The 11757-nt window shown below is 35.1% G+C and overlaps 1 protein-coding gene across 1 annotated transcript; it reads right to left on the bottom strand.

Annotated features, from left to right (window-relative positions):
- Positions 1-751: 751 nt before the first annotated feature.
- Positions 752-8892, bottom strand: LOC113077791 (protein lin-37 homolog). The gene is made up of 10 exons (XM_026250060.1): positions 8844-8892; positions 7249-7304; positions 7098-7164; positions 5660-5710; positions 5522-5551; positions 4596-4681; positions 3941-4098; positions 1480-1611; positions 1117-1190; positions 752-1006 (listed from the first exon to the last, which is right to left on the bottom strand). Exons 2-10 carry the CDS (start codon positions 7280-7282, stop codon positions 928-930), a joined length of 711 nt encoding a protein of 236 aa, XP_026105845.1. The 5' UTR covers positions 7283-7304; positions 8844-8892; the 3' UTR covers positions 752-927.
- Between the last annotated feature and the right edge of the window lie 2865 nt (positions 8893-11757).

Here is an 11757-nt window from a genome sequence, read left to right as displayed (position 1 = left end):
GTCTGCAGCCTTTGTCTGTGCTGATCTTCATTTACAAAAGCGTAATTAAAATGAACTGTAACTGAATACTCAATGAATAGACATGAGAGATATGTCTATAGAAAGCCTGACATGTCTACTTTTAAACTAAACAAATATTATGTGATGAAGTAATCCATATGAAAACAACACTATGTCGGTTTTTCACGTCTCCCTTCATTATCTTCTAATGCGACCACGCCCCGTGCTGAACACCCTATTCAGATTCTAATGTTTAACTGAGACACGTGGCTTCAATATGCCCACACAACAGAAGACAACACAGCGAGATTGTTCTTCAAGTAGTTTTTATTTTACCGTTTGTTCCGCAATGAGAGGAATAAGACATAACTCACCCGTTCTTTAAATTTACCCCCCCCAAAAAAAAAAAAAATAATAATAATAATATTCTCAGCACTTTTCAGCATTAATAATAATAATAATGATGATGATAATTACAATAAAAAAATTCTTATGAGAAAATCAGATTGTTAAAAGGATTTCTGTAGGATTGTGTGACTGGAGTAATGATGCAAAAAATTTAGTTTGAAAGTCTATTGAAAGGCATGACAAAACTTCTCCAGGCCTCTAAAATATCCATAGACTCTAGAGGGTTAAGTTTGATGCTAGACAAATATTGAGTGTTGCAAGTTGGAAATGGCTGAGAACTATCATAATTAATAATGCTTTATTCATAACACGCATCACATTTATTTTCAGTACTGCATTTTTATTTGAAGTTCTTGTGAGTTTGCATGTAAAGAGAAAAATAAACAACAATAAAAACATTTAGTTCAGCTCTCAATTCAGAATTTTGGGTTATTTCGCTCTCCTTGAAGGCTTCATGCCTGGACATCTTTTGCTTCATTAGCGAAGATATTCTTCAAATGCACTAGTGATGTATGTGAACTAACGTTCATACATTTCCTTGAGGATTTTTATGTTCTCGCTGTATCTCAGCTGATTCTTATTGGAGGCCTCCTTCCACCTTTAACATATATGAAAAATAAATTATAAATATCATATACACAGTGTAATTTGTATCCTTGCCCCCACCCGTATTCATAGTAGAAATGATAGAATGATGAAAAATTATACTTTTGTCTAATTTTCTTCCAGCGTTTGATGTGACTGAAGATAAGAGATGAGGTGCCTGCTGCAGCATCTACAGACTGGAAAAAAACCAAATTAGATATGATCTAATTCGGCACACAATTGATCTAAGCACACAATTTAGCTACATTAGTGTTACAAATTAAAGGATGACAAGACCAAAAAAAAATCGGTATGCAAACAGGTTTACTTATCACATTCCTAACAACGATTGGTTAAGAGTTAAGAGGAGGTGTTTGATGGAAACTTTATCTTCTGTCACTTAGCAGTTTGCTTAAATGCAGATCTGTAAAGAAAGATTACTGCGTCCAGTAGACCGTGTATGACACAACAGTTGCCATAGCTCACCTGACTCTCTGTAGGTTTCTCTACAGGTGGAATTCTGAGATTGACAGGTTCACCAGCTGCACCTACTGGACAGGAAACAGGTGGAGGAAGCCTATACACGTTCTGTCCTTTGCCATTAAGCATGTCAGTCATCTGAAAGAATAATCAGAATCAGAAAGAGCTTTATTGCCAAGTTTGCATGAACATCCAAGGAATTTGTTTTAGTGACATAAGCTTCCAGTACACAGAGAAAACAACACACAGACTAAAAAAAAAAATTCAAATAAATAAATTGTATAAACAGTTGTGCTACCAATGATAATGGAATAGAATAGAGTAGAATGCAGGGATGTACTAGGATGGAGGGCTAACAAATTAATATAAGGATATTGCACATTTTTACTGCATAAGTGGAGAACATTTAAATGTTCATGAAGTAGATTGCCTGGCTGTCCTCGTATTTGTGGCTCTGAAGCACCGGCCAGATGGCAAAAGTTCAAAGATGGGGTAACTTGGATGTGAGGGATTCAGAGTTATTTTCTGAGCCCTTTTGCTCACTCTGGATGTATACAGTTATTGAAGGGAGGGCAGGGGAGCACCAATAATCCTTTCAGCAGTCCAAACCGTCCTCTGTAGTCTTCTGATATCTGATTTTGCAGCTGAACCAAACCAGACAGTTACTGAAGTGCACAGGACAGACTCAATGAAGGCTGAGTAGAACGGTTTCAGCAGCTCCTGTGGCAGGTTAAACTTCCTCAGCTGGCAAAGGAAGTACAACCTTTGTTTGGCCTTTTTAACAATGGAGTCAATGTAATTGTTCCACTTCAGGTCATGCGAGATGGTGGTTCGCAGGAATCTGAATGACTCCACTGCAGTCTATGTGCTGTCTATGATGGTGAGTAGGGGGAGTGCAGGGGGGTTTCTCCTGAAGTCCACTATCATCGCCACTGTTTTGAGAGTGTTCAGATCCAGGTTGTTAAAACTGCACCAGACAGCCAGCTGCTCAACCTCTATATAAGGGTGTACTCACACTAGCCAGTTTGAACCGTGCCCGAGTGCGTTTGACCACCAAAGATCGTACTCGGGCCCGGTTCATGGCAACCTTGCCTAGTGTGAGTACACCCTAAGAATCGAAGAGCAGTTTCCCCCAATTTTAATACTTGTTTTTTGTACATATTACTTTACTATTAAAAGGTTACTGGACAGTTATATACTGTAATATGATGTATAAATGAAGTGAGCCAAGTGAACCTTAAATGAGTGTGCCAAATTTATTAAAACATAAGCTGCTTAACATGATTTACAAAGATAATGATTGGGGGAAAAAAAGGAAGGAAAGAAGACTTGCAAAGGAAGACTAAAGCATTATTATTTTAGTGTCACTGGGATACTATTATTATAGTTTTGCCAAAAATTTTGTATTTTAACTTTCAGTTACATTTTAGTTTATGGTTTGCATAAATTTGTTGTGTTTTGTAATTTTAGTAGTTTTTTTTTTTTTTTTTTTTTTTTTCGAGAGTTTTAGTTTTAGTTATTTAGTATATCAAGTTAACTAAATGAAAATAAGAAATTCAACCTTGGTGACTACCTGAAATATTTTATTTCAGTTAATGGTTCAAATTTTTTAATGGTTTTCATTAAATTTTTGTTGTTCTAGCAGGGATGTGGGAACTATATTGTGGGGGGGTGTTAGTGTAGGCCTTTTGTAGGCTGTGTTATGTATCCTGATTGACTTCATGATTAGTTAAATCTTTTGCACATGCATCGGCACAGAGTTAACCATTTCATGCAGTACAGGACAGCGTCTGTCTTGTTCACTTCATGTCTTTGGGCGTTACGCACAGCTCAGTGTGGCCCAGACTTGGTGCCAGGATTCCAGTTTTGGATGGACCAGACCAATTGTGGGTGGGCCTTAAATTAAAAATGTAAAAAAAAAAAAAAAAAAAAACGTTATCCAATCACTGCTTAACCTAATAAAAAATATTGACTAATATAGCCAACTGTTATATTATCTGTGTGTATACATAATATAGATTTTAAGAGCTTGATGCTCTTTAAATGTTTTGTTGCATTGTTAAAAATTTCGGTGCATAGGACAGACCTATCCGCGATTGCTCTCCATGGTTCTGACCAAAGAAGAGCTAAAAAATATTATTTAGAAAACTGCACAAAATTATTTTTGATGCACAATAATGTATGTGCTGTGCTCTAACAAAAATAGAATAGTGGCCAAAACTGACTTCCATTTTAAGTACATTACTGGAAGCATGTTTGCATTTGTCATTTTCTGTGGCAAATGGCAATGTGAGAGAGAGTTTATCTTGTGTTTAACTTGAAACACATCCATCTTTGAAAAATAATCAACACTAGATTTGCAAGTGCAGTTATATAGACTGTGAACCAACTGTGTTATTCTGAGTATTTCATAGATATGAATGGGATGAGTATTTAAAATGATTTCAAAGTGAACGCTGGGTATGACCTCATCCTCCCCGGAGCTGTGAGGGGGGCTGGGCTCTGTTCTCTCCCGCATTGATGGGTTGTTTCTCATCCATGCCCGACAAATGGGATAGAGCGGCGTGGTGGTGCTGAACTGAGCCAAGTCCACACTGCGGTCAAATAACTTGATAATATAAGCATCTGATGGAGAAGAAGAGACGTGTAGCACGTAAGAAAACAGGAAATGGGTCTTATGAGATCAACTTTTTTTTAACTAAAATTAGTTTCTCTAAACCTTGGCTTAAAAAAAAACCTCCCTCAGTCACCACACATGTTGAATGATATGAAAACCCAATAGTGTTTCTCAGAAATTATTAAACATTTTACTGATCTGTCAGATACAAAGTTACCTACATAGACAGGAAGAGATTGAATAATGCACTTTGTGTCATTCATTTAAAAATTTACCTGAATTCAAAGCTCTCCCCTACTTGGTATCCTTAAATAAATTAATTAAAATAAAACAAAGACAAATGTAAGTAGCTGCCTGCCATAACAGCTGATAGTAGATTGGGTAAAACAACCAGCCACTGTGAAAATAAAATATCAAAATTTGGCTGGTGCTGAGTGTTATTCCCAGAAATGAGAGAGGCAGACAAGGTGTAAAAAAACTGTGGCTTTCAGGATCTAACTCTTACTTTGTTTGTGCTGGTTGGTGTCTGCCAGACTGTCATCCATCTCTTTACGCTTCTTCCTTCTGTGTTGTGGGAATCGTGATGATGGTCTGTGAAAGGCAGGAAGAGGCTCTTAAAGCAAACTCTTCCAAACCATTTAGGAATTAATATCAGCTATTTTGCTATTCTAACTATTTATAAAGCTCACTTTGAATGTTAAAGACCATTAATATGAGCAGTACTGTACTAACGTTAGTTGACATATTGAATAATTATGGTATATTTGCAATGATTTTTCAGATTTTGAGATAGTTTGATTTACATCACTTGCTCTGCAATGGATCTTATGCAGTGAATGGGTGCCATCAGAATGAGAGCCCAAACAGCTGAGAAAATCATCAGAATAATCCACAAGTAAACCACACCACCCCAGTTCATCAGTTAATGTCTTGTGAAATGAAATGCTGAGCATTTACAATAAACTAATCCATCAAGATGTTTTAACTATAAAGCATTGCATCTGGACAAATTAGGAGACCATAATCCATAATAAATAAAATATAGTCCACTAACATTTTTGTTTAGTGTTGATATATGCATATTTCTCACCTGATTTAGACTTTTCTGTGCAGAAACAATATTATGTATGGGAAACTTTTTGAAGTAAAAAAACATCTTAATGATGAATGTTTCTTACAAACAGACCACATTTCACATCACGAGACATTCATTAATAGATTGGAGTTGTGTCAATTACTGTTTGGACTTTCATTCTGACGGCACCCATTCACTGCAGAGGATCCATTGGTGAGCAAGTGATGTAATGCTAAATTTCTCTAAATCTGTTTCGATGAAGAAACAAACTACTCTATTAAAGTACATTTTCAGCAACTGTTTATTTTTAGCTGAATTATTCCTTTAAAATAAAGGTCAGAGAAGATTCTGCTTGCCTTTTCCCTGCAGAAGAAGGTGACAAATCCCTGTAAAAACAAAACATTTAATGTGCATAACATTAGAATTAAACCTTTTTCCCAGTCAAGAGAAGATAATGTTTACATCAATCATATGAAAATACTGTATGTGCATACTTGCTCAAAGAGTCTGCCACCATTTTCCCAGAATCCTCTTCATTCGGCTCTCTATGCAGGGAAAGGAAGAAAGAGCACAAAGGATTACACAAATGCCAATTTTCCCCCCAAAAAACTGCTCTACTATATAAAAGTAATTTATTGCCTGTATTCTTTTCCTGATTTTTTTTTTATTTGGATACTCTGAAAGGTTCAAATTAAAACATTACTGAAAAACATGAGAAAAACAAGTATTTCCAGAAACACAGCCGTAAATAATCTCAGACTATCATTATTCAGAAAGCTGAAATATAAATGGATTTTAACAAACAAAGCTATAAATCAATACTACACTAAATATTTTCCTGAGCTCAGTTGAAAAAACAAAATCTTTGAGAAGCCATAAATGGTCATCATGTTCAGAGAATCTAGTCATTCAGATTTCCTAATAACTTTCTGTTGTCCTAGATGTTTGGTTCTCCAATTCTGTGGAGCACCCCACCCAAAAAACAATCAAACCATCAGATTACAAATATGTAGATGGCGAATGAGACATTCCTCATAATTTTTACCAGAATACAGAACGGGAGTAAAATATGTATTTTATATGGTATTAGTTATAAAAAAAATGTTAATATGATTATTACAATAGGCATTGGGCAAATGGTCTCAACGGATTGTCTCTATTCTCTTAATGAGTTATGGGTGTTTTTTGGGAGTAATGTGCAATAAACCAATCAGACTGTCATCTCCCATTCCCTTTAAGAAGCATGTGCGCTCGTGCCATGGCAGATTTGCTATTTATATGGCAGAATTTGCAAGCGCAAAGACAGAACCGTTCTGAAATAGAGCTGCTTAAGCACGAGCAAGTAGGTAGCCTAATTCTGATAAATGCAATGGCTATCCATTATGACAACACTTGCGTCACGCCTTGCGCTGGGTGTATGATAGGGCCCTAGAGCTTGGAAGTGATAACAATTTACATTATGTGATGATATATAAACATTTTTTATAGTATCTATTGCTTCTACATTAAAATAACACCTCACACCTGACTGATCTGAGTCTGTCAGGAAATCATCTCTGAGACTAGATGTTCTCCAGTGGGTATAGAAAAGAATATTTTTTATATATATATATTAAGCTGGACAGTAATATAGTTTCCATTTCCATTTTGAAGTAAATAGCAAGTAGACTTCAAGTAAATCACTGTGTCACTAACACAGTATCAGTCTTGTTCTGATAGACTGTTATTTTAAATCTTGTAGCACTTTTACTTTCAGTGACAGGCAAATTATTTCACAGTAAGATATTACATTGAGACCTATTGACAATCTTCTAAAGTGGACCCATCACTAATGAGCTCTAATTGCTTGAGGTCCATTTGCAGCTACGCTGTTACAGTCTGAAGCTTTCAAAGCTCAAGACAGTAATAATAAAGCTCTAATAATGCACTAACCTCTCACTGTCACTCCTCTCAACCAGTCCTTGCAATACTGCATCAAGGCGATTTCGAGCCCCAGCATCTGCAAAGAACATTTTTAACCACATAAAACACTCCACATACTAAAACAGAAATATAAAAAGAATCTTATGGTTTGCCGCCTCACCCATTTTCTCAGTCTTGATTTTACAGTGAAGCATTGTACCTCCTGATTTTTTTTTCCTGTAATTTTATTCAGATGAGGATGTGATAATTACTACATGATGACTAAAATAAAGAAACAGGTTCAACAGATTTAATTTAAAATTAAGTTGATTGGCTGCAGTTTGATATACTTTTATATTTATGAGGGCACACACACACACACACACATACACACACACACACTGCATGTGTACTGCATTTATAAATACAGAGCTAGGTACATAATCAGGATTACATCAAGTACTCATAATAAAAAAAAAAAACATTACAATTTATCATGGTCATAATGAGATTAGTTATTTTTTATGGATTACCTGATTACATATTATTCACACAATAGCAGTGATAATTTATTCATTTTGAAAGATTGAGTGTATCATGTCGTTGTTTTCAATAATGTTTCAGAAATTGTCCATTTGCACACTGGAATATTTGTTTTAAATCTCCATTGCACATCTTAATATATCGCTTTTACATATTAATTTGTAAATTATGTTTATAGTTTCTGCTTATAGTGTACACATATTACATAATCCATTTGTATAGTATGTTCATAGTACACATGTCTGTTTATTATGCTGATAGTATTTAAAAATCTCTAAATTATGTCCATAGCACTGCTTTTATTTATATATTTATGGTACATTTGTAACATATTGTTGCCACTGTATATCCTGTACTTACTACTTATTACACTTCTGATTAGATACTAACTGCATTTCGTTGCCTTGTACCTTATATGTGCAATGACAATAAAGTTTAATCTAATCTAATACAGGGATTCCCAAATCAGTTTGTCAGGCAAACCCCTTTGACATGAAATTTACTTGATATATCTCTGAGGCCGTTAATATTTCAATATTTTAACACACATTTGCATGTTTTCTCTTTGCTTTTTCATATCAATATGGTATATTTAATCCTGTTTAAAACAAGTTAGATAAAAAGTAATCCTTAAAGAAAATGTAATACATTTCCTAAAACGAATAACTAAATAGCTACAGTTTAAATCATGTAATCAGTAATAAACTACAATTGGTGAGCAATCTACCCAGCTCTCTCTCTCTCCCTCTCTCTCTCTCTCTCTGTGTGTGTGTGTGTGTGTGTGTGTGTGTGTGTGAGAACCTATATCAGCAAAATCTGACAAAATCGCCATAAAACTCCATCCTTGTTTGTAAAACTGGTATAACAATAAAGTAAACAAAGGTTGTTGTCTTGTCTTTAAGTTTTCTGTGAGTCGTAGAGTTAGGGATGGGTGTAGGTTAAAACGTGTATAACTATCTGTATATAAAAACAATATAAATCTTGGTAATGTCACCATTTAAAGTTAGAGAGAACGCACAGGGAGAAAAACAAGTAAAAACAATCACAGTATTATTTTGCTAATCAGCTATTGTAGTGATGTAAACGGCTGACGTTAGCTATCTTGAAAACCAACCAAATTCCTGATTAACTCCTCGCCGACTTCATAAATCCCTGAACAATAACATAATATTTTAAATAACACTATTTAGGAGCTGGAAACACTTCAAAAATAGAAACCTACACGCTATTCACCTTTCAATCCTCCTTAGTTTAGAGAATGACGATGAGCCACACAATCCGACATTCCTCTTCCGCGCGCAGTGAGATTCCTGGCTCGTCATTGGCTTCAGAGGTTGAGAGAGCTGAGCTCTTATTGGTTCAATTTGCTGTCGATCACAAAATACGAAACTCTATTGGCTGGTTAACTGTCTTCGACAACAATGTAAACAAAATGTGTCGGACTACATATCCCAGGATACAACACAGTCACACGAAAGGTAAGGAGATATCATTATTTCTCTGAGAAACATCAAACTAAATGACATTATTTTTTTATGATTTTTTTTTTAGAGTTAAAATAGCTTTTTAATAGGGAGCTAAAGAAGGTTTAATCCCACAGTAACGTTAATCACTTTTGAGCACAGAGGACCAGGTCTGCCATGAAAGATCTTACTTCTGAACTCCAGCTGATCTATTCCGAGTCTTTGCCTTCTACTGACCTGAGTTGCTCTACAGACAACACTTTTGCTTGCTCCGACACTCAGATGCAAACCATGAGAAGCACGGATGTGCCAACCACAACTGAGGCAAAAGAACTGTCAGTTCTTGTAAAGTAAGGAAAGTCATTGTGCTCTAATGGAAATTTCTCTCTCTCTCTCTCTCTCTCTCTCTCTCTCTCTCTCTCTCTCTCTATATATATATATATATATATATATATAATTGGTAAACAAGGCTCATCTGAACTACTCAACCCATGAAGCAATGATGGAAAAACTTTTTTATTGAGTTAACTGCAGTTTTTTAAGAGATTTTGCGAAATACAGTCTTAAGCAAAAATAAATTGTAAAAACCTGATATAATTTAGCCATCAATTTTTCTCACATTGAAAATAGCCACAGAAGCTGACATGACAAACACAAACAAACAAAACAACGATGGATGTCCAACTATTGAATATATTACAGGATATAAATTACAGTTTAAATGTGTGGAGTTAGTTAGATTTCTTAAAAGGAATTATAACTTTTATTTAGTAAGGACACATTAAATTGACTAAGTGACAGAAAAAAAGACATTTATAATGTTATATACATTAAATACATGGTAGGTCTTGTAGGTTGTAGGTTGTAAAAGGAAAAAAACTTACATCTGGGAGTTACATCTGGAAGTGGACCCTGTTGTCTAAAATACAGTAATTTCACTCACTATTTGCTATGCAGTGAACAATTCATTTGAAATAGTTTTGCATAAAACTGAACAACTGATTTGCCTAAAAAAAAGAGCTCAATGAATTTTGACCATATTTTAAAGAGAATGACAAACAATGAACCGTTTGTTATATTACTGTATGTCCTCTATATGTTGCAGTTGAATTGTGTTCACAAAGTTAAAAAAAAAAGAGCGAGAGAGAGAATTATACATACCCATAGACAGTAAAAGATACATACTGTATTTTCTGAAGATGCCATGTCATGCAGTGTGATAGCTGACTGTTGCCGTCTAGTGGTTGTAGCTGCAAAACTTCCTCCATGAGGGTCTTTATTTAGAGTACGACTAAATTATAGGCTATAATAATATTTTATTTTGGAAAGGAATCAGTATATTACTTAGCAAGGATATATAAATATACATAAATCTTAAGTATATTAAGCAGTACAACTGTTTTCAGAATGAATAATAATAAGAAATATGTCCTCAGCAGTAGGGGTGCTCCAATTGATTGAGTAAATGTTGTCTTCATGTTGATAGAAACGGCTCTAGAATTCATTAAAGCAAAACTATATAACTTTGTCTGTGTTCATAATTTGCTAAATGTATATAATGAGCGAGTACATAATGAATTAATCTTCCAAGCCGCCTTTTGTTTTATCCCGAATTATTACGGTACACTTATAATAAATGTGTTTTTTTTTTTTATTCGTACCCTGTCACCACTGCGGAGTAACACATACTTGCGTGAATCGGCATTGACAGACACTTTTGAGAAGTAGCTCCGGTTAAAATGTTCTTCCGCGGGATGCGTGCAGTTCTGTTCATAACCGCTATAGCGCCAAAAGTTATATAGTGTTGCTTTAAAGGAAGAAAAAATCACTCAAATATAATCAGGCCAGCTGATATTAAGTTGTGTATGTTAAGCATCAAATAGTGTGTATTTATGAATTCGCCACAACAGAGTTTTTATGCAACCCTTGGCCCAGATTCCCTGTTAGAATTGCAGGACGTCACTAGTGGCTTTATCACAGTTATCACAAAAACATTTAGCAGCACAACATTGATAAAAAATGTATATTGAGCGGCAAATCAGCATATTAGAATGATTTATGAAGGATCACGTGACATTGAAGACTGGAGTAATGATGCTCCTAAAAATAAATGAACGTTAGAAAGAATTTAAATTACTATATAGCAGGGTTAAATTCCTGATTGTTTAATAAAGGTTCCTAGGTGCTAATACATTTGATTTAACTGCATGACTATGTAGTATGTAGTATGTTTGTTATTGCATTATGACTGCACATTTCACCTAGGGATTTCACTTTAGAGTCATCAGGTTTGACCAGTTTAGATGATCTTTGTGTTTTCGGTGAGCATTCATTCAGCAGTGGCTCTGAGCCGATCAGTTCTGGGGTTCTGAGCTGTTCTGATTTCTATTTCCCCGTAAGCACTGTTGAGCCGGTCCGAAAAACAGCTGTATCCACCTTAATGGGCTCAACCATCAATAAGTAAAATTTTTAACGTATAAATGAGTGTACATCTTGTACCACACACACACACTATTTATCTTTTCCTGAACATCTTTGTGTTTCCGATTTCAAAAACACCATTATCAGATTAAAATGTACCCACATCTCTAACCACAAATGTGGTAAAAAAGCAGAAATGGTTGTGTAAACATTCTCCATTAACTAAAAACAAACAGAAAAGATATAAATTCCATTTTGGCCTG

The sequence above is a fragment of the Carassius auratus genome, unplaced genomic scaffold (assembly GCF_003368295.1).
Source record: "Carassius auratus strain Wakin unplaced genomic scaffold, ASM336829v1 scaf_tig00023221, whole genome shotgun sequence".
Classification (NCBI taxonomy): Eukaryota; Metazoa; Chordata; class Actinopteri; order Cypriniformes; family Cyprinidae; genus Carassius; species Carassius auratus.
The sequence above is the reverse complement of the archived record's forward strand: the minus strand, read 5'-3'. Positions and strand labels throughout refer to the sequence as shown.

Bases quoted from the DNA above. Each gene is read 5' to 3' on its own strand.
- LOC113077791 (XM_026250060.1), bottom strand. From the start codon at position 7,282: ATGCTTCACTGTAAAATCAAGACTGAGAAAATGG. The intron at 5,711-7,097 runs GTTAGTGCATTA...TTCCCTGCATAG, and splicing joins GAGAGGAGTGACAGTGAGAG to AGAGCCGAATGAAGAGGATT. The intron at 1,612-3,940 runs GTCATACCCAGC...TTATTCTTTCAG, and splicing joins ACAGCTCCGGGGAGGATGAG to ATGACTGACATGCTTAATGG.